The sequence below is a fragment of the Zeus faber genome (genome assembly GCF_960531495.2).
Source record: "Zeus faber genome assembly, chromosome: 20".
NCBI lineage: Eukaryota > Metazoa > Chordata > Actinopteri > Zeiformes > Zeidae > Zeus > Zeus faber.
Window position 1 is genome coordinate 12390885 of NC_137207.1, and position 23968 is coordinate 12414852.

Here is a 23968-nt window from a genome sequence, read left to right on the forward strand (position 1 = left end):
TCTTCCGATGCCAGTTGTGATCCGCGCCACATGTGGCAATGTGTTCCGCTTTCCGAGCGCGCTGACACAATGTTCTGATAAGATAAACTGCATATTTCCTCTAATGTAAACCATCTGAGCTGCTGATTGAGACACAATAACAGCCATTGACGTACACACGGTCCTCCCCCCCCTCCCCCCCTCCCTCCCTCGCTCCCTCACCACGCACTAAATCCCAGCGACCGAGCCTTTCAAATATTAATTTAGGATTATTGAGGCTATATTTATGTGCACGTGCGGCTTCCGGAATGGTGTTTGATTCTCACTCAAATGAGTCGAGATGTCCAGTCCAGCCCCTCTCCCAAACTTGCTTATTGTGTAAAAAAAAAAAAAAAAAAAAAAAGGTCTATTGTCTATTCAATAAACCAAACGCCTTTTTATTTTTTTGGGGGGCAGTGCTGCATGCATGATGAATGGCTTGGAAAATGTGTGTGCGCTGGGGACTGGTGGGGGTCTACAATCCAATAACAAGCAGGAATTTCCGATTGTCTTATCGCACACGAACTTGGGAAATCCAAACATTCAAACGAGAAAATGAAATATATCCCATATGATACGGAGACAGCTGTGTGTTTAACACCCAGAGACAGCTGCCCTTTCCTTTTTCCTTTAGGCCGTGGTTTGGAGGGTGGGGGTCAAACAAACAAACAAACAAACAAACAAACAAACAAAAAACAACCTGGACCCTCTTCAAGACTCTGATTGGGCTGTGATTGATTGAATGAATAATGGCGGGCCGATAACGCCGCCGGCCGTGCCTTAAAGGGACCGGCTGACATTTATGAAGGTTATTGTGTCAAAAGTGTTGCAGCCGGCGGCATCATTCTATACTGAGAGGCAGGTTTGTTTGTTTTTTTTTTTTTTTTTTTTCTCGCACTCTGTGTGATTTGTGGGAAAGGTAAATATTAGCTCATGCTGCACTCAGCTCATGAAAACCTAATCCCTAAAGTGCCATAAAGTCAATAAGTTATTTGTGGAAATTGCATACGTGTAAGGCTGGATTGATGAATATATAAGCGCTATTTTAGGTGGAAGAATATGTTGCCGTTAATCCAGTTACACTGTTTAACAGGCGACACGCAGGAAGCCATTTAAGCAAATTTAACCAAAACACACAGACTTTAAAGACTCGGGGCAAGTGTGGAGTTTTGTAAGTGTAACGCGTAAAACTTCTGAGACTTGTTTCGAGGAGCATATCCTTGGTTGCCACATTGCACCTTCTCTGGGCAATATAGCCGCGCAGGGCAATCCGCCCGTGATGGAAATGTGCAGTAATGTCGCAATAGCGTGGAATGCGAGATCTTCTTGGAAACGCGGAGCCCTATTCATGGGCCATATGGTGTAATGAGCGAATCGGTTTCATCTTGTTCTGCTGTTGGTTAGTGTAATTATATGAGTCAGCCTATATTGCAAAGAAAACAACTCCCTTCTGTTCCATGTTTTATTGTACTTTCCCTTGGGGGCTGGTGAGGATCACATTTCCCACTCATAATAAGCTTTTTGAAAACCGACCCCCGGCGCCCCCTCCCCCAACCCCCACCCCCCAAAAAGTTCCCCCCATAAACAAAAACTTTTTTATGTGTAAATCCTGGGTTCGACGGTTCAATCGCCGCTACGACCAAAGCATCAAAGCCATGACTTGAAATGTCATTAAAGCTTTTTTTTTTTTTTTTTAAGCGTGGCTCAGTTTTTTTGGTGCGCTCCCAAAGGCAGCTACACCTTGTTTTACTGGTACCAGGTATGAATCAGAGCGTGTTGTTCAAAGCCCGCCCCGGGGTTCTGCTGCAGCCAGGTTCTTTATTGGTCATCCGTGGTTTAGCCTACCTGTTAAAAAAAACGGTCTGAAGATCGACCTGTAAAATCAAAAAAGCACATTCAGTTTTTTTTCTTTTGTTGGCGGCGCCTAAGCCCAGCGGTCCTCCGACCGACTTTAAGGTTAAATACTACACGGCAGAGGATGTGCTGCCTTGCTCCTATTAATATTTAAAATGGTCAACAAACGGATGGTTGGGTCGACCTCGCGGGGCCTCGCGTGTCGAGTGATCGCGGAGAGAAGAAACAGCGGCTCCGTGGCTGCCTCAAAAATGAACATTTTAGTTTTGATCAATTTAGCTCAAGTTGACCTTAATCCAGTTTCAGCCCAGGCTTCCGTGTCGAGTTTATTCCTTTACGTTGATCTAAACAGGCTGAACGTCAGAAGCTGTTTCACCCCCCCCCCCCCCAAAAAAAAACAAAAAACATCTCATCTGATGAAATGTGGCTGTAAACGTCTGAGCCTCCATTTATTTGCTTCCTTCGTTCCCTTTAAGTAGGAGGCAACGCCACATAAAACCATTTGCAGAAGCTTGGCACTTTCCCAAGCCTTTCCTCACATGCGAGTTTTCGTCGCTCATTTATTTTTCCCGGTGCGTGCCCGGTGGGACACTCGGCGGTTCTGAGACACCGCCGAATGTCGCGCTGTATTTTAAAAACGGGGGGAGGGAGGGGGGAATGGGAAGGACGCGGCGCATTAAGACTGCCGGGGCGAGTGCACCGTCATGTACCTGAAGCCTGATCTTTTTAAGCTTTTTTTGGCCGGCGGAAAATGCGCGCCATATGGCCAATCTGAATATCAATGTGATCGCATGTCAACCTGAGCCACCTGCGGTAAGATGAGAAGCCAATGTCACTGCAGCGCCGGCCGCAATGCACTCAGCAAAATTGCCTAATTGGATTACACATTTGCATTTGTCAGGCCGTGGGATTTTACCCGTAGGGCCGACGCGGCCTTCCAAATGAGAAATTCCCGAGTTTTATTTTTTATTTTTTATTTTTTGGTCCTCCGTGTCCCAGCGGTATCGACCGATGTTCAAACTATTCGACTTTACGGCACGTCTCCTCTTTGAGAGTGCGCTTTGCGGACCGCCGGGGAAGCTCAAACAGAAAGTCAAAGTCAAGCCATGATGGAACTCACAACATTATGTTATGTAGCTGTGCCGGTTGAACCTTTTAAGTGGCTGAAAACTCCATTCATTCAAATGCATCTGCACTCTTATGACACTCTTCCATCATAGCCTCTTTACTTAACATGATTATTATTATTATTATTAATATTATTATTATTATTATTATTATTATTATCAATAATATTATTATTATTATTATTGTTAATATGACAAAGCCCCAATGTGTTTGATATGAAGCGATGAGGTTATTGGAGAACATACGAGGAGCTCCAGCAATTATTGCCGCTGGCTTTGAAATGCTTATTTAATTTCCTTGTTTGTTTTTGTCTATATGCACTCGTCACCAGCTCTGCATCAAACACAAGCGTGCATATTAGCGCAGGAATACATAAAATGTGTTTTGGATTAGGATGTAAACAACCTGGGTTGGAGGTATAATGAGATATATAATGAGACACCCCTCCCCTCCCCATCCGTTCCCACGGGGAGGCCACGGTCTTTACACCCAGGTGATGTAACCTTCCCCCCGGCTTCACTATGTCACCGAGCGGCTGAGGATGGAGCGGAAAGGAGGGAAGGGAAGGGGGGAGAAAAGAGGGCTGGAGGCAGGTCGATCCAGCGAAACGCAATTGAGAAAGACTGGCGGGGGGACGGACTGGGGGTGGGGGGGGCGGGAAACACATCACGTAATGTAACAGTGAACAGACACGTATGGGCGACAGGATAGACAGACACGGCGAGCAAACAAGTGAGACAAACGAAGACAAACAAGAGACAAACAGCCGCAGATGTGGAAGCGCCGGAGGAGGATGGGGAGAGACAGATAAACAGGTTAACAGGCCGGGAAGGAGACAGGCAAGTCGCGGCTCAAAATAGTCTGCTATGTGGAAGCTGCCTTGTAGAATTTAACACATACAGCTTTCACACTTACTCAACGCACGCACACGCGCGAGCGCGCGCGCGCACACACACACACACGCGCACAGACACACACACACACACACACACACACTGTGACACACGGTCCTTTATTTCTGTTCATCCGAGCTTGATGATCTTTTTTATGGCCCCTGCAGGGGGGCCGGCCTAAGTGGGAATTCAGATGGGATGGCAGTGAAGATATAATGTTCAGCTCTCTGCGTCGCCCTCTCCAAGGCAACGCTTCAGACACAGATTTTGGGGTTGAGGTCAATTAAAAAAGGAAAAAACTTTATTCCAAAGAGGTTTGAAATGTGCGGCGCATAATGTCCCTATCGTCTATCAGTAACGGCTTTAATGTCCTCGAAGGAAGTCTAATTATATGAGTGCGTCTAGCCACTCATTTGAATACTGTTTTTACCTTGGTTATACACTCGGAAAAAGTGTGCAAGTAGCAGATTATTCTAATGATAAGAAATGACACAAAGGTGTGAGTATATATTAAACCGCTTGCTGGTGTTTATGTAACTGTTATTGTTCAGTATGGAGTTTAAAAAACTTAGCTTGAGAAAACGTATTTTTTCCAAGTATTCTGCAAGACACTCTGTAGTTTTGGGATGGATAGATGGGTAGATAGATAGATAGACAGACAGACAGACAGACAGACAGACAGATAGATAGATAGATAGATAGATGAGTGGATGGATGAGTAGGTGGGTGGAGGATTGATGCATGGATGGATAGATAGATGGGTGGGTGGATGGGTGGAGGATGGATGGATAGATAGATAGAAAGATAGATAGATAGATTATTATTATTCATCCCTGTAGGGAAATTGCGATGTTACAGCAGCTCACATTAAAACAATAGGCAATAATAATAAAGTAAAAGAACACAAATATATATATTTTTTACAATAATTTAAAAAAATCTTAAATCATTAGTAATAAATAAAATAAGTTATTATTCGAATAATAATGATTAATAATAATAATAATAAATGAATTAACAAAAAGATTGCGATAAACCTCGGCCACAAACAGTTCACATTACTGATAGTAATGTTTGAGCTGGATTAAGAGTAAACTGTTGACACACATAACACAACATTACACCCTCAAACCCGATTGAGTCTTTTCTCCACCAGTAGATTTCTATCCAAGTTAGTAGCAGTGAATACTATCCGTGTTGCTGGATTCCCCCCGGGGATCAATAATGTTATCGTCCATACTCTGCATGCGTTTAGCGATAGATCACTTTACATATTAGTTGAGCTTCATCCCCGCCGACCAGTGAATGATTACAATTCCGCTATTGTCCGCTGAACAGCAACAGCCCCATTTCCCAAATCAATGCCACATGTGTGCAATCACTTAACTGGCTTTGAATAAGGGGTTTCATGGTCACTGGGCGATGATGGTTGTGACATAAATTCCACGCTTTCCTTAAACATACACCCGTAATAATACCTTTCCCAGAAATGTCCATCTGGTTAATTGTTCACAGATTTAAATACAGACGGGGCATTTCTGTAACGTCGACAAAGACAACAACAGATGAGTTGGTCCAAATTATTGTTAAGCTATTACTAAGTTATTACTAAATTGTTGCAATGTCTATTAATATTACATTCAAGTGGAGTCGATTTCACATCAGCCCCCCTGTGCACTTCAATACAAAGGACTAACTTTGACTGACTTAGAACTATCTTGCTTTAAAGGTTATAAATGGCGGGCATGGTGGATATTAGCCGCGTAGGATCGAACCAAAGGGCCGCGGCGGCCGCTGCGTCCGATTGTTAGTCGGATGAACAATATCCGCGAGGCTCGTGTGAACCGCGTTGGGGAACCGGTGGCGGCCGTCCAGGCGGCCTCGCAACGCGCCCGGCCCCGCTCGGCGCTTGGTGTGCTTTTGAAGAAACTGTTTACCGCGTTTTAGCGGGTCGTCTGCTTTTTTGTCCTCCTTTTGTTTCCTGAAGGTTCTCACTGGATTTCAGCTGCGATACATTAGTCTGAATGTGAGCGAGAGAGAGAGAGAGAGAGAGAGAGAGAGGTTTTCATAAGCCCTCATACGGTAACGATGATTCATCACGTCAACGAGAATTTGTCAGGAAGGAAGCAGACATTAATGTTTTAAGACGACAGTCGAGCGGGGCTTTCCACCCTCGTGTTAATATCCAGCCCAATACTGCGCCGTGTATCAAACAACTTGGGATTATTGGGACCATGTTTAACCATTGTCTTTTTCAAAGCCCCGCCGTGTGGTTCAAAGTTTTGGGCCGAATCTGCGACGCATAACTCATGACGTTTATGCCTGTTTGTCTACATTTGCTCCCCCCCCCCCCCCCCCGACTCGGGTGTCTTTCTCTCCAAATAGACTTCCACGCTTGCATACGAAACCGGTCCAGGCAACAGGGTTTGAGCGCCGCTCACCAGCGGGAGAGATTACTCCTGAAATGAACCGCGTCCCAGCACACTACACACTAATCCACCCGCCCCGGCCGAAGCCTTAACTTTTGGCTGACTTAATTATCCGCTGGCCCAGAAAGACACTTTGGCCCCCGTCACGCTCCTCTTCATATTGTTCCTGTTAGAAGGTGAATCATTCAATAGGCGTAGAAGCAGGTGGACAAATCCCCCGTGACCTGAAACATTCCCAGTCTGACCCCGAGCCCGGCCAGTGAAACGCTCCCAGCGTGGCACTCATTGCCGCTCTATACTGATTACCGCTGGGCGTGCGCACGCGCGTGTGTGTGTGCGCGTGCGCGCGTCAGCATACATGTAAGCCCGCGCGCACTTTTCTGGTCTTTTTTCGAGCGTCCCACATGTGATTGGCGGACGTTAATGCGTCCCTGGGAAGCGATCCGCCGCCGGGGGCCCCAGAGAACAAGGTCGTCATTGAGGTAGAGCCGCTCCTGTCACCCCTCTAACTCTCTCAAAGTTTGCTCTCTCTCAAAAAAAAAAAAAAAAAAATGAACCAGCAAAAAAAGAGATTGCTCGGAACGAGGGACTGAAATGCGACCACGGCTCCTACGCCATCATCCACTCCTACACATTCACGTGGCTGTTTCTTTTCAGCAAACCGCACCACACAAGCGTAGGAACAGACCTTAACACCTTGTTGTCGCCGTCACATCCTGTCAGCCTCGTCTTAATGAGAAGGCAAGGCATTCCTCAGCAAATAAACTCATATTAGAGAATATAAAGTGGTGTACAAGTGGCAATTTGGACATTTTAACCAGATCACATCATTAAAGCACACCTTCATCCGAAACTATTTGAATATAGTTAGAAGTTTGAATATAGATAGTAACAGATTTGTTCCTAAATTCCCGTGAATCGCTTAATTTCTCCAATCCCTTCGACTGAATTCCATTAAATGATCTTACATGTGCTTGAATGTACGGCAGTTGGCTTCATTCTGCCCAATTTCCTTTAGTTCTTTAAAAGGAAAATTCAATTCTGATTGATGAATTTGATTCGTTTTGGTTGGCCGTCGGCGGATTTTCACGGTAAACACTTGCCCACACGTGGGTTTGAGCAAGTGCACGGTTTGTTCAAAATCCCATCTACTGTGATAAATGAAGTTAATCTACGCACCTTTGCACAAGTGCACACTTTTCATAAAAAAGGTGTGTCCAACAGCAACTCTACCACCATTTGCAGATGATCATTTCTTCTCCATTCCTGGACATTTCCAGTGGTACGGCGGCGTTGTCAGAGGAGGAGGGAATTAAAAAAAAAAAATGTCAAAATTTTAAACAATAATATAATCTAAAGATATATATATTTTTTATTATTTGGCAGACGAAAAAAGTAAACAAAAATAACTCATGGGCTGTTGTGGGAATTGTCCTAACTAACGGTGGTCCATTTTACAGGGTCCTTGTGTCAGGAAGGGAATGATTTAATTAACCATCTTTGGCCGACGTTGGACTGGAGCCCAAACTGAACGGTGTGGCTGTTATTTTTGTCTTTTTTTTTTTTTTTTCTTTTTTTTTCTACGATTTCTTTCACTATGTTTATTGAGCTTTGGTCCCAGGGGACGACAGAAAGCTGACGTTTGCAGGCTCTCGCATAGCTGTGGGAAACGTCGAGTCCGTAAAAGTCAGCTTTGGTATCCAAACACTGCACTTAGATTGGAATGGCCTATCTCATTATTTTAATGGTTCCGAGACATGAGAATATATGAAAACTTAAATATTTAGCATATTTGAAGCATTTAATTGAAACAGTTAGCAAACTGTAATCAATCCGGATGGAACAAGAATGACAAATAACATCTGAAACGCATCATAAAAAAAGGGATAATCCCTCGCTGGAGTTTAAAAGGAAAGAAGAATGACATCATTACCCAGAGGTGAGACCAAGTGTCTCCAGCGGAAATGACAGATATATGTGATTAATTCTCGGATCTCCGCTATTGTGTCATGGACAAATAAACTCGACCTTTTCCCCCCCTTTTTTTTCATTCTCTGCCCACGAAAAGAAAGTTAATTATAAATGCTGCGATCAGCACAAACAAAGACGTCGTTCTGATGTGTGTGTGCGTGTTGTATGTATCATTGTTTCGTTTAGTCTATTGTTCATGCTATTTAAAATGTACGAGGCTATATAGACAAGGACATGGATGACGTGTTTTTAATTCCGTAGCAACATTAACGTTTCTCATTCTGTATAATGTGCTGGCCTGAAAGGAACCTTGGAAAGAACCAATCGACCGACGATCCCGATTTTCTTCATGTGACTCATGATGTGTCCACCCAAGCTCAGGAAGACTCATTTGATGAAATAAACCAAAACTGAAGTCCATCGTTTTTATTAAAGCGAATCGTATAATTGTTAAAGCGTGAATTGACGTTCCGAAATCACGGCGGCTCTTCCTTCGCACCGCCGTGGCGTCAAATTTGTAGATCGCCAGCTCTGTTTTGTTTTTTTTTTTGGGTCACATCAAGGAGAAAAAAAAACGAAAACAAATGTGTTTGGAAAAAAATGCCGGGGAGGTTGTGCTTCCGAGGAGGAAGAGGAGGGTACGTGGGAGGAGGGTGGGGGAGAGAGAGGGAGAGAGAGACATGCACGTTGGATCAAGTTTCCTATAAAGGGCTGACTGCACCGCATGCTGCAGATTTCCCATTCTTTGTACACAGACGTGCGTGCGCGCACACACACACACACACACACACACACACACACACACACACACACACACACACGCACGCGCACAAGGCTTACTTTATTGTCCTTGTCCTTTAATGAATCATGTATTTATTTTGAAAGGAGCCTGTGCTCTCCAAATTTGCATGCTGTTCGGGGGTAGGCAGCCGGTCTGCAGATACATAATGCAGCAAGGTCACTCAATATCAGGATTGTTCCATTAAAAATTAAGGCTGATTTGGTAATTTGCCTGCTCTGCGTCCTTAAAGCATAACAGGACGGAATAAGAGAGAGAAACAGCAAGAGTGTGTTTCATGTACGCTCTAGCATTCCTGCCCGAGAAAGAATAAAAACAATCTAAAATATACACTGATCAGCCACAACATTAAAACCACTGATAGGGGAAGTGAATAACGTTGTTCATCTCGTTCCAATGGCACCTGTCAAGGGGTGGGATATATTAGGCAGCAAGTGAACAGTCAGTTCTTGTAGTTGATGTGTTGGAAGGAGGAAAAATGGACAAGTGTAAGGATCTGAGCCACTTTGACAAGGGAAAAATTGTGATGGCTAGACGCCTGGGTCAGAGCATCTCCAAAACAGCAGGTCTTCTGGCTGTAGCACAAATTGCTGAAAAGTTCATGCTGCTATGATAGAAAGGTGTCAGAACACACAGTGCATCACAGCTTGCTGTGTATGGGGCTGTGTAGCCGCAGACCAGTCAGAGTGTCCATGCTGACCCCTGTCCACCACCGAAAGCGCCTACAATGGGCACGTGAGCGTCAGAACTGGACCATGGAGCAATGGAAGAAGTGGTCCTGGCCTGGTCAATCATGTTTTCTTTTACATCATGTGGATGGCGCGTGACGGTGCATGTGCGTCGTTTACCTGGGGAACCCGGCACCAGGATGCAGTATGGGAAGAAGTCAAGCCGGCGGAGGCAGTGTGGTGCTCTGGGCAATGTTCTGCTGGAAACCTTGGCGAAAATTGGCGATGGACACCTCTCCCATTGCCAGGAGAAATGTAGTTTTTTTTGGGGTTCTCCGCTGTGGTCCCCACGGTGCGATCCCCACGGTGCGATCCCCACACCTGAAGAAAAAAGTCAAAACCTTCTGTTTTGAGAGCCGACTCGGAGGTGGAGCCAATTAAAATCCGTGTCTATTGCAGTGTTGGACCCAGGACTGAAACCGAAGTTTTTCCTCATTCCACTTATGACAAATGCTGGATGTTAGCGAGTGTTACTGGGTTCTTGGTGCGGTGGGAAAGGGGTATTACAGGACTTCAAGGATCTGTCGCTAACATCTTGGTGCCAGACACTAGGGATGTTAAAATGGACTGGTTGGACTTTGGTACTGTTTTCCAAATGGGAGCGGGAGCAGAGTGTGCATGTGCACGTGGCGCTGCACACTGCAGGAGTTTTGCTTTCTCATAATTCTATGTAAGAATTCCGAAGTCGGCCAAAGATTTATTTTGTGCCCGCGATGTAAACTGCCTCCTGTCCTATCCCATAATGCACGCACATGGCACATACTGTATGGGCCGCGTAGCGAAATGAGCTTTTGTCATCCTCTCGCTATGTCAGACTGCCATCACGTGTAAAACCACGCAGTTCTCTAGCGTTTTTATAGCTGAATATCAAATTAACTGTGATATCAAATTCAATTTGGATTATTTAATTTATTTCTTTGAGCCTACAGTCGCAAAATGCCCGCGGAAAAATGCCATTGTCGATAAAGCGAAATGGTTTCATTTTCAGACATCACGTTAAGACAACTCATTTAACTATTACAATAATAACAGGTGATTGCTCAGAGTGTTAGAAAATTGTTGAATAAACGTTGGTGTAGGCTACAGGCCTATGAAAAAATAGTGCCGAAAGAATTCCCAAACATCCGTCTCCGCTCCGCGCAATTGTGGCGCTGAAAGGACACAGACACGGTGCCATGGTGATTAAGTGTGGAAAAGGCAAATCTATATTTGATGGGAAAAATAAATAGGCCTATCTGGGAAAATAACCTTGCATTACGATAGATTTTGTGGTGAATTAAGCCACATAACATATAGATAATATACCTAGTGTGTGTTCTTACATAGGGCTGGGATTGTATTTAATATCTCGATATTGTTAAATATTGTCTTTCAGGCTGCTTTATAGTCAATAATAACTGCACCACTAATGATTGTTTCTCAAATGTTTCTTGTTTGTAAATATATAATGAAAACCCCTTAAAATATCATCACATTATCAATACTGAGGTATTTGATTTTGTCAATATTGCCTAAGCACCAAACCGAAAAACAAAACTGAACAGATCTTTAAAAGCCCAAAGGTAGATCCTGCATACTTACTTTAAATATAATACATTTTTCAGTGAATCTCCTGGAAAATGTCAAAGAAAAAAACAATATATAAAATTACATATATCGTGAATGATGATTTTAGCTGTATCTCCCTGCCCCTGTGCGTGCATATTTATTCATTTATGACGGTCCGTATTGATTCCCATGCCGTGATATATCTGAAATGATTTCCATTAAAATTGACTTCCTGTTTGCCTCTACTTGTCTGCACCCGTGTGTTATGTGTGGATCAGGGAAAGGCTCCCAGCGCTGCAAATGCAGATGAGGCTGCTAACCCAACCTGACAAAACCGCTTTAAAGCTAATTGGCGGGCAGCCAACTGTTGCAAATTAAACCCCAAATCATGCATAATGAAAAAAAAATGGATTTAAACGCAAATAATAATAACGAATATCCAGGGCAGAAGAGTATTTAAAAGCCAGTATAATGCCCATGCATTTAGAATTGATTGGCTCATCGGCCGGCTGCAGTAGTGATCATCCTGCTCTTATAGCTGAAGGAATTTGTCAGGGGAATTAAATGGTCAGGGACGCCTGGAAACGTGTCTTTTGCAGCACTGGTGCTCAGACAAACACGCTGGTTCTATTGGTTATACAGGTGAACTGATTATATTTCATTACCAACACCAATTCTCAATTAGTCAATACAGAGCAGCGATTAGACCATGGCCATTCGTTTCGGAACAGAGTGATTGCCGTAAAAGCCATTTTCTCCATGAATGTGATCAAACCCGTTTCTGTGTCAAAAAGCAGCAAATATAGCTGAATATTATCAAAATAGTCTCTGATGTGTTGTTATGACTCGTGGTAGTATTTTTGTATCTGGGGTATTCCTGTACAGTATATTGATACCTATATTAAAATGTGGTATCAGACTGATATCTGATATATCTGATAGATGGATAGAAATAATAATAATATTTTATATTCTAATATATAGAAAATCACTGAAACAACCCCACAGCATAAAGAATGTATGGATGGACTTAATTTTATTCTATTTGCTTTTTCAGTTTACAAACCAATTGCACTGAATGTGTAGAAATGTGAGTTCTGGAGCCGCTATTTTGACAACTGAACGTCGTGATGAGTGGGATTCTCCGCCGGGAATTCTGCAGGAAAATATTGAGAGCGCGGAGGGAGATTAGATCCTGATTACCACTTTAAAATGCCCGATCCAAAGGCAGCAACAACTGAATTGAAACTGGTATTGAATATGGAGCCTTCATTTGCACAACAAATGGACGCTCTAAAAGATGGGCGGGCCTGTCATCGCTAAATTCAATCAATCCCGAACAGCTGCAGTGATTGCGAACCCCTAAAAACAAATCCTAAATGGGCGCGGTACCGCTTATTACAATCAAAGACCCTGAACACGGTGGGTTGTTAACAAGTGAACGTAATTGTCAGCGGAGACAGAAGTAATGACCAAAGAGCCTCTGATCAGTGCGACATGAAAGAGCCCGCGCTGCAACTGTTGGAAATATCAGAATACAGCCGCGTATTAGTACGTTCAAAGCCGCGTTGATTCCGTGACGGGCTTTGAGACGCAGCCGCTCGAGGCCAAACCGTCTCTTATTTGGACCCCGGCGGCTCCGAACGTGACAGCCTGACAGGTACGGTAAAGCGGACTGGCTGACACCCGCGACCCCTCCTCCCTGTCAAATATTATGAAGGACCTTTTCACAATCTGTACTAACAAGCAATTTAATTATTGTTTTAATGGTTTTAATGCTTTTTTTTTTTTTTTTCTTTTGGGTGTTTTTTCTAAGTTTGTATCAGATGTTCCCCGAGGCGCGTTATTTAACCCCGTCTTCCCATTATGAGTAGTGTCTTGGGTTCTGAAGTATCTCGAGAGGGTTGCCAGGTAATTGTACAATCAGTAGTTCGGGAGGTTTCAAGCATTTCAGTGAGAGTAGGGTTTTTTTTGTACTAATACTGTATATTTATAATTGCTGTGTGGAGCTAGTATTTGTTTACGGTAATTTCTTGATAAACATATGCATAGATCCTTTGTCTCTAGGGAATCACAGATGTATTGATCGGTGGTTATTGATCTTTATTGAGGTTGATGCATTTTGAATGAGGAAGTCTACTATTTATTCATTTGTGATACTGGCCATGACTTTGATCGATGGGGATAATGAGATTTAGATAGATAGCGTACTTTATTTATCCCTGGGTGGAAATTGCGGTGTTGCAGCGGCAGACATCAAACAATAAGCAATAATATTAAAGTAATTCAAATAGAAAGAAGAAAGAAATTGGTCATCTCACTGTCAGTCTGTCTGTCCTTCGATTATCCGGACAACCCTTCATCCGATCTACTTCACAGTTGGCACTAGGTGTATTGATGGGGACCCAAGGACGTGCAGTGTCAAATTTGGTGCAATTTGGACACAGGACACGCGTGATATTAATAAACATTGAATGAACAGCGAACAGCGAGCCGTGTGTGTGTGTGTGTGTGTGTGTGTGTGTGTGTGTGTGTGTGTGTGTGTGTGTGTGTGTGTGTGTGTGTGTGTGTGTGTGTGTGTGTGTGTGTGTGTGTGTGTGTGTGTGTGTGTGTGTGTGTCACTTAATCTCTCTCTGTCTCTCCCCCCCTGCAGGATGAGGTTATCGCCGTCTCGGAGAAGGTCATCGTGCGGCTGGAGGACCTGGTCAAATGGACCGTGTGGGACCCCAAGGCCTGGACCAGGGGGATGAGGGCCGTCGCGCTGAATCCCGGCTCAGGGCCCGGGGACCCGGCGAGGAGCGAGCGGAGGGACGCCCCCCCCTGCCTCCGCTTCCGGGAGTCCACCCTGAACAGCGGCCTCAACTTCAAAGACGTGCTGAAGGAGAAGGCGGAGCTAGGTAAGACGATCTCCGCTTGTTGGGGAATTAGCGGGGGCCCTTCCCCAGTCCGGACTGCGAGGATGTGGAGCTGCGGATTCCATTCCTTTGGGCCAGATTTTTAAACAATTTACTGTTAAAAAGGTCACATATACTGTATTTTCCGAGTAAAACGTTTTCCACGGGCTCAAAAATAGCTGTGAGCGAGCTACGTGTTTGGCATTATACTGTAGCTGCATCTGTTTTGCACTTCATGCTGTAGCTTTCTCACAGCTATTTTACTTGCGGGGTAAGCAAAAGTTTAACAAGTGTCCAGCTTCAATGTTTTAGTGAGCAGCCCACTTGTTTATATATATGTGTGTGTATACATGTGTATGTATATATGTATGTATGTATGTATGTATATATATGTATATATGAATATATATTTCTATGAATGTATGTATATATTTATGTATGTGTATATATATATATATATATATATATATATATATATATATATATATATATATATATATATATATATATATATATATACTGTATATGTATGTATATACGGTAACGTTGCTTAAGTCTGTGTTTCTAACGCTCACTCGGTGTGGACCCACTCAGCCTGGACTGAACCCACCTCACAGGAAATCACTGCTTTTTGGGCGCGCACTTCTGGTTCCACTGTGAATGCTGAACACTGTGGCTTGGTCGGTAGCAAAGAAAGCGCAACCTGTCGGCCACTGTGGGATAGTATAGAGTGTTCCGTAATTAGTTTGAGATGGTGATTTAATTTGCGACTTTAATTTGTTTATTGGTCCTAAAGGGACTGCGGAGAGAGAGCGAGGCAGATACCTCAGATAGAACATTAAACATAAAACTAATGGCACAATGAAGTGTGTTTGAACTTAATAAGACACCCAGCCCAGGAGAGACAACCTGGAAAGTATTATATCATATAACCTGGAGTGAATTTGAATATTTATACTTCCCCCAGTATGACACCGGGGAATAAAACTATAATATATCTTTTATAACGTCATTGAATTAAGACATCATTACATCAAGATATACAATTCTGTCATTTTAAATGACCCAGAGTTACTCACAATTGAGGTTGAAATGTTCTGGATTATGTAATATTGTAAAAGAAATAATCAGATATTAATGAATTAATTCACTGCTGTTAACCTGATAATAGGTTCTTCTGTGCTGCCCAGCTCCACTTTGGGCCACAGGCTGTTCCAGGCCGCTTCCTTAATTTATTTTTCCTGTAATTCTTACCAGTCTGGGTTTATTAGGGGCTTCATTATAAGCCGGGCATGTTATTTTTTTGATTATTAAAAGGAATATCACGGCGAGTCCGCCACCAAACACTTCCGAACCATTTTGTCCATCTGCAGTAATGTTTGAAACTGCTATCTGCATAATGACCTCAGGCGCTGAAGTCATATGATGTTTTCCCTCTGTAAATTACGCAACAGGTTCAGCTCAGTTCCGCTGAGGTCATGTCCGCGGCGGAGCGTGTAAAATGTAAAGTACAGGGAGAGACGCACAAGTCTCGACTAGAAACTAGATTATAACCTCTATTCATATCACACCCAGCCCAGTTGTCATCATTTGTGTGCTCGTATCGATGCTTGATTCAGATTTAGGAAATAGGGAAAGAAAAATAACATTTTCGTTTCAAATTGTAACCAACCAAAACGATTCTGTAAGAAATGGTTGTAAACGTCCTCCACCAGAAAAAAAAATTCTGTGACAATTTCTGAGGAAATCGATGCAAACCGAGGACGAAAGGTCATTTATTTTGAAAGCACTGTCACATCTGAAAGTAATTGCAAAATTGACGCATTTCCAGGTTAAATGGACAGTTTTAGTAAATGGGCTGTCATGGGGAATGTGAATAGTCACCTCCCCATTCTTTGGTGCCTTGTCATTGCCACTCCTAAAAAATACATATTAATAAGTCCAGATGCACTTAAAAAAAAGCAAAAGCAAACATGGGAATAGTTAGCGAGCTTGAAATATAGGACTGATGAGCTCAAATTCCCCATTGGATAGAAGAGGAGAGCCCAAACGTGTGGGTGCAGGGGAGGTGGAAGGGGCGCAGCAACACAGCAGCAAAGCAGGTAGAGGTGGAGGGATTGGCTGCTTAAATAGGCCTGGGCCTAATAAGGGCGTGGAAGCGTGTGGCGCCGTCGAGTTGTCGGGCAGAATTAGCTCTGTGAGCCACGCCTCATTTGGTGATTAATTGCGATTATCAATTGTTTTTTTTTTCTTTGTTTTTTTTGTTCATTATCAGAGTTTAACCCTTTAATGCTATAATAACACACATCCATCTAATGAAAAAGAGACATTTATTTGGGAAAATAAAAATCCAGGTAGACATTTTTCTTACATTTGGATGGAAATACATGGACTACGGAGAGTAATTTAATCGAATGAATTAAATCTGACGACTAGAGGATTACGGCACGATACCGTAGCTGCAGATCGACCTTTTAAACATGCGATTGTATTGGAGGCCCCGCAAACCCTTATGTGGAAAAAAAAAAGAATAATCTGAATTTTGGTTTCCCCGGCTGAGAGAGAAACCCGCCCCGAGCTCTGCGCTGTTTGGGGGTCTCTGCTCGTCTCTCGTCATGTTCTCCACTCGCTAAAAAAACGGAGTGCTGCACTCGGCCTAATCCACTTTGTGCCCCGGGAAGCGGCTTTGAAGACAGCTGATTCAGATCAAAACACTCAAGGCTGCTAAATGTTAACATGCTCCAACTGGCTCAGTTTAACACACACACACACGCACGCGCGCACACACACACACACACATACACACACACACACACACACACACACACACACACACACACTCACACACACTCAAAAAACACATGCACTCTAGGGTATTTGTGACACACAATTCAACTTAAATTGTGCCATTTGAAAGAGCATTAAAGGAAATCTCAACGTTATTTTCCTACTCCTGAATAGGATTGTTGTTTTTTACGCCACATCAGAGTAATTAATGAATAATTTACTCCGGCTTTCCACTTTCCAACGCACTTTTGCGTCCGAGAGGAATTTGGAACAGTATCTGGTTTATTTTAAGTGCACTGAGTGTATGTGTGTGTGTGTGTGTGTGTGTGTGTGTGTGTCTGTGTGTGTGTTGAGCCAGCGAGCGAGCAATTATTTATAGAATTTATGATTAAATGCCCCCTTATCAAAACCAGCTTAGCACGGCGGCAGAGCAGGAGATGCAATTATTCGGGAGAAAAGACACGTAATGAGCTCTAAGTGTAATTACACCGTCCCTACCGACAGATAAGCTGCAAATATTCTCCATCTCAATCAGACAAAACCCTCAAATACCTGTTTCTGGCGCTGTTTCCCCGAAAACAAGCGAAAAAAACCCAAAACGATCTAAATGTTTCCTTTGTTTTCCGACATTTATTAAACCAGGTCATTCTGAGAGGATATTATGAGCAAGTCGGCGCGAGCCGGGCTGCCACGCCGCCTTTCTCCCGAAACAATCTCACGTCAAATCGAATTACACGCTCAGAAGGCAGTTTTTTTTTGGTTTTGTTTTGTTTTTACGGCCCTGTCCCGTATCTGCCAACTTTGAGATTGAAAGGCCGGGGATTTATTGACATCTTTGATCGACATACTTTTCTCGCAGCACGGTACGACGAAAACAATTCTTTTCCCTTGAAGTGAATAACTTTGGGTTGCCAGGTTTTGGAGGGAAGGCAGTCTAGACCAGGGGTCTCAAACTCAACTTACCTGGGGACCGCTGGAGGTAGAGTCTGGGTGAGGCTGGGCCACATCAAGTATTCCACAAAAAAAGTACAACTGATCCAATCTTGTCAATCTTTATTAATAGCAGTTCAGAACATGAACGGTTCTTCAGAACACAGGCTCCTCTTACCTACTCCTTGCTGCCAGAGACCTGGCAGCGCTTCCTCTTACACAGCTGAGCCACATTTGGCTTGAGGGAGGAAGCGGTCGAGACCCTCAGTACGGCTTGAAGATGCTCATCAGTTAGTTTGGACCTGTGCTTTGAGTTGTTAAAGTTCATGGTGGTGAAGGGCTTTTCACACAGATATGTCCATGTTACTCCACCTGTCTTAATTCTTAACGTCAAGTGCATTGTCTCATGTTTCATATCTTCTAATTTCTTGCTCTTTTTGATTCAATTGTTCTTGGTAAATTCGTTTTCTTTTGCGATCGCACATATATGTCCTTTTTCCTTCTCTCTATTTCTCTTGTAATAATGATCTATGACTTCTTCTTTATAATATTCAGGCTCTAACCACCATTTGGCTTTTGTTCTTGCCGCCCATCTGATGCTATTTGCTATCCATGTAATTCTTTTCCCTTTCCTATTGCAACACTCTGCTGTCTTCTTTAGGTCACTGATTACTCTTGTTGAGTCCGCCCACTTCCTCAGTCCTCCGAACCTTGCACTGGGTGACAGGATGTGTTTTCCTTCCGCTTGATGTCACTCCGGAATCACGTTTCAACCAAGTGACTAACGTTGGCAATTCGCGTTGGCCAACTTGTGAACTAACGCCGCCGTAATCTGTCACGAGCCTGAGCTAACGCCCGGGGCAACGACCCGCGCATCGACGCGGCAAAAAGGTGTGAGAAAAACGCGCGGGCCGCGCTAACGCTCAACTTTGATGTGGGGGGCCACAAAATGTCGTCCCGCGGGCGGCGAGTTTGAGACCCGGTGTTTGAGACTGCGTGTTATGTTTTCAGATCTAATCTGGCAACCTCACTCCTCCGGCCAACGGGCAGACCCGCAGAACTTTATTGTTTTAAAAGAAAAAAGGGCGGGGGTGGGGGCGAATTGGGAGTTTTCCTGGAGAAAGGACAAAGGGAAGAATCGCCTTGAGGTTTTCTGTCGCCCCCGTAGCAGAAGAAGCGTCCAGTCGCCCTTGGAATCCGCTGAACGGGAGCGAGCGGGGGCCTTAAGTACGTGTTAGATTCGGGCTCGGAGACAACGACGGGTGGCGATCGATAATTCAGGCTTTGTCGCGGCAAGCTGTTCCGCCGCGCCGCAGCTGTGAAACACAATCAATAGGCTCAGTGGGACGCTGGCGGCAATTAGATTCACAGCCATTGGCGTTGTGTGGATCAGAGGAAATCTGAATTTGTTGAGCGCGTTGATATTTCTGGTGTGTGTGTGTGTGTGTGTGTGTGTGTGTGTGTGTGTGTGTGTGTGTGTGTGTGTGTGTGTGTGTGCGCGCATGCGCGATTGAAGTCTATAAATTCTTTACTGTGTCCTGCTGTTTAAAGAGAGCGAGTGTGTGTGTGTGTGTGTGTGTGTGTGTGTGTGTGTGTGTGTGTGTGTGTGTGTGTGTGTGTGTGTGTGTGTGTGTGTGTGTGTGTGTGTGTGTGTGTGTGTGTGTGTGTGTGTGTGTGTGTGCTAGCTGTACGGCCGTAGGTTTGTTTTGGTGTTAATGCATGTCTTAATGACTGTTGGTGTGGCCTCTGCTAGAGCTATTAGAGGTTGTTTAGTCCATGAGTTTTGGATTTGCCTATTAAAAACGCATGGCCAGAAACACATGGTTTATCTATCTATCTGTCTGTCTGTCTGTCTGTCTGTCTGTCTCTCTGTCTGTCTGTCTGTCTGTCCGTCCGTCCGTCCGTCCGTCCATCCATCCATGTACACATATGTATAATTCACATATACATGCAGTATATATAAGGGACAGTAGTACAGTATAAGGAAATTGTCAGGGACCTTCAAAAGAATATACATTTGAGATTGCAATTCATATGTTGCTGCTTTAGCACATACATTTTATTGTATTCATGTATATTATATGATATATTTTAATGTCAATTCCATTTAATTAAGTGATATATTTTGTACATAGTTATGCTGTGCTTAACATTGAACCACACAAGTGCTGTGTGCTCATTGAGAATACGGTGTCATCTTCGCAGTTGTCTTTGTGTACCCTGACGGCGCAGGTTTCTTTTGTCCGTTTGGTCCGTCTCACAAGGCAAATTCACAATACATTTGGGAGTCATTATAGATGGATGGATGGATGGATAGATGCATGGATAGGCTCGGAAGCAGGCAGGAACATTGAAACATTTAGCAGCCAATTTGTCTTCTTAAACTGTCTCTAAACAGACCTCATTCTTTTTTTCCGCAGTGGAAAAAAAAAAAACATGTCCCCATTTATTCTGGAAATTGCCATTCTGAACAATAAGCAATTACATTGTAATTTAATGTTGTTTTTTTTCTTAATTGATGTGAAATAACACAGACGGACGGAAATAGCATCATTGATCTGAAGGAAAAGAATGGACGTGTGCGTGCGTGTGTGCATGCGTGCGTGCACGTGGACTCGTTCACCTAACGTGGAGGGCTGGGCATGAAAATGACAATACTTTAATGGTATTGATTGAGTTTAATTGGTCATAAAAATGTATTATTGAATCAAGCATTGGAAAATCAATGAATTTAGCTTCAATGCCTTATCTCTTCGGCGTCAAATATAAAATTTGTGATACACAAAGAGTAAATGTGTCACGCCATTGTCTTCCTTAAATTAAAAAAATTCAGGACTAACATGTTTCTACGTCGAAGCAGCGACTGGCTTTTATCCCCTAACTCATTTCCAACAACAAAAAAAAGGGAATTAGTCACGAACAAAGTGCCGCGTGGAAGTCGTGGCGGCAGGAAGGGTGGGTCAGGTAGCGCAGCGGGATAAAATATAACGTCAGTTAAGATTAAAAGTGTCATTTGGCTGCGACGGGCTCCTTGTCTCAGCCGGACACACTCTGTCGCCGGGGAAGGAAGCCCAATTAATCTGCGGCTCCTACGCTCTTCTGCGTCCTGCAAAGCTCATTACGATTTGAAGAACCTGTACGGCCACCGGTTTGGAGAGGGACCTATGAGGGTCCGTGTCAGCGGTACCAAACTACAGGCCCGGGGGCCCCTTCCGGGCCGGGAGACAATTTAATGTGGCCCCCTGCATGGTGATAATATATTGATAAATCTGGCCTGCAAAAAAAAAAAAATTTAATCGCAATGCTTCATTAACCCACACAAATGTGCTGGATGTTTTCAAAATATAAAACACAATTAGATAGATCATAAGAGAGCCGTTTATAACGGGATCACGAGGCAAATCACTAAAGTGCGGTAGAAAAAACCCCCAAACAACAGGCCGGTTTTCCCTCGAAGTTCAACACAGCCCCCCTAGAAGAAGACAACCTGGCCAGTGGCCCCCAGGCCATTTGGGTTTGAGACCACTGGTCCATCGGCGTTTTCAGACAAGAACAGTTCCGGGAGCCTCCCAGAGGGGAACTGGGAACTGGAGAGGTCCCCCGAGAACTAGATTCCTTCAAGGGCTTTTTTTTCTGGTTGCATTCGCACCGGCAGTAGGAACGCTGCAGTGGTTGTTGTTACCGTTTCACACGGTTTTTAAATGTGACGATTGCTGGTGCTGCATATGGCCGACCAATCACCGTGCACTTACTGTAGGTCCCTGAAGGTTCCTCTTGTGCCGGTTAGCACCTGCCCTGTGCTAAAAATTCCCTCAAAAACGGCGTTCTAAGAACTGCGATCCTTCCTAGTTCCTTGCGGTGCGGCCTCAAAAATAAAAGTGACGGTTCCTCCAAAAAGTTGTTCGAACTCCTGCGGTGCCAAAATGCCTCCTGTGAAGCAGTTGTGGCAGGACTGGGGCCCTGTCCCGTGCCTCCTAACTTTGAGATAAAAATCTCAGATCTCTAAATTTGTAGATTTACTGACATATTGAACTTATTCTGACAGGTTGCAGCAAACACACAACAAAACCCCCTTTTCCCTTGAAACTTGGGGTTGCCAGGTTTGATTACGAGGGACATTCCAGCAAAGACGTAGACCGGAGTCGACTCCAGTCGCTGTTTTGATGACTTGCAACTTGACTCGACAGAAAATAAATGACTCGAGACTCGACTTGGAACCACCTCGTGCCACCTCTTTAGACATGTTCTCAAAACAATTCTCCCTACAAAGTTAAACTTAAAGATACATTTAAATTTGAACAGCAGTCAACCATGCAATATTTTTTTGATGGAGAAGAAATTAAGAAATACATAAGTTTTTATTGAGTTTTTTGTATTTTGTTTGATTACATTTATTTCACTGAACATCAATAATTATAATAGAAATTCAATGCATTGTCATACTTTTTGATCAGCTTCGATAGAAATGGCCAATAGTATCATTTTATACAGGAATTACCCCTTTGTCTTTTCTCTTTTTAAAGACCGGATACTGCAGGTATGCTGCAGTATCTTGGGGAAAAAAGTGACTTGGCTTGACTTGCCCAAAGAAAAATGACTTGGGACTTTCTTGTGACTTGGATTAGAGGGATTTGGTCACATGTCTGCAGTCTAGACCGTATGTTATGTTTACCAATCCAATCTGGCAACTTCACTCCTCTATCAAATAGACTGAAGTTTTTATATTAAAAAAAAACTAAAAAAACTAAAAAAAAACTAAAAAACGCAAAGGTTAGGGAAATTGGTAGGTTTCCCGGAGAAACCCCCTGATGATGGATGGTGCACGACGGTCGACGGGTTTAAAAGTCCTGGAAAAATCTGGAGTGTTGAGAGAGCCTGTCCTGACTGGTTACAGAACAATTTTAAACCGTATCTTTTTACATCTTTGACAAACCAGTGGAACAAGACACCAATTTTTGAGTAAAATCTGAAAGTCCATAAATCAATATATATATATATATATATATTTTTTTTTTTTTACCCGTAAGCGTGTAAGGGTCCCTACTCGTCTCCAGATAATGATTGTACTACAGGAATTGAGCGTTGCAGGTTTTCCAACAAACCCTCCTCCTGTGGCTTAAAAATGTGTCACAATTCCCAGTATGTCGCTGCAGCAGGTCCGTGTCTTTACGCCGTCACCGGTGTGAACCTGCAGCATGCACGAGGATGAGAGAGACAATGGAACTCATAAGGTGACTGAGCGGGAGACAGAGACGGGGTGACAGGCTGTGCCGCAGGGGTTGATAGTCGGTCATAATTCCTCCGAATTTGATCAGGTCAAATGTTCTCCGTTGCTTGTAGGAACGACGTGATCCGTGCCTGCTGAGAAGCTTTCATTGACGTCTTCTTTGAAGCCGCCCCCGCCCCTGATTGTTGTTCCCTTTATCATATAGAACCCGTTAAAGTGGCACAGATCCAGCGAACCCATTATAGCGACTGAGGTCATGGGAAAAACACAACTGGGTGAGCAGGTATTTTTATTTTGCGTGTTGGGGCTGGCCGATCAATACATCCGACCGCACATCCTCCTTTATCAGGACATGAAGATATCGTCACATCCTGAGACACAGTTGTGTAGTCGGAGCTGAAGATGCGGAGTAGATATGACCTCAAATTCCTTGTACTAAAATTATACTAATATTATACTAATATTACTACTAATATTATTGCAGGAAATTTTACTAGTAATTTGTTAAGCCACTCGTTACTGGGAAAAAAGTAATACTACTCTAACTGTTACTACTGTATACGTCTGTACTGTTATTACTGCAGCACTGATAATGGACAATGCACCATCTAATCGGATTTTATAATCGTGGATCCAACCATGCCCACAACCGTTCAATGCCGGTTTGAATGGAGCCAGATTCAGCTCGGACGGATTTCACGACCCGCTATCTTGTCTGATAAACGGCGTCACGACGGTATAGCGTGGCGTTGAAAAGGCATG

General features: G+C 43.6%; 1 protein-coding gene across 1 annotated transcript in view; it reads left to right on the plus strand.

Moving 5' to 3' along the window:
* The window catches only part of arid5b (AT-rich interaction domain 5B), a gene marked incomplete at its 5' end in the record, with an annotated part of 94108 nt that overhangs the window by 3437 nt on the left and 66703 nt on the right, over positions 1 to 23968 (plus strand). The window contains one exon of the mRNA XM_080021211.1: positions 14022 to 14265. Within this exon, the coding sequence (XP_079877337.1) occupies positions 14022 to 14265 (244 nt within the window). The remainder of the gene's footprint in view (positions 1 to 14021; positions 14266 to 23968) is intronic.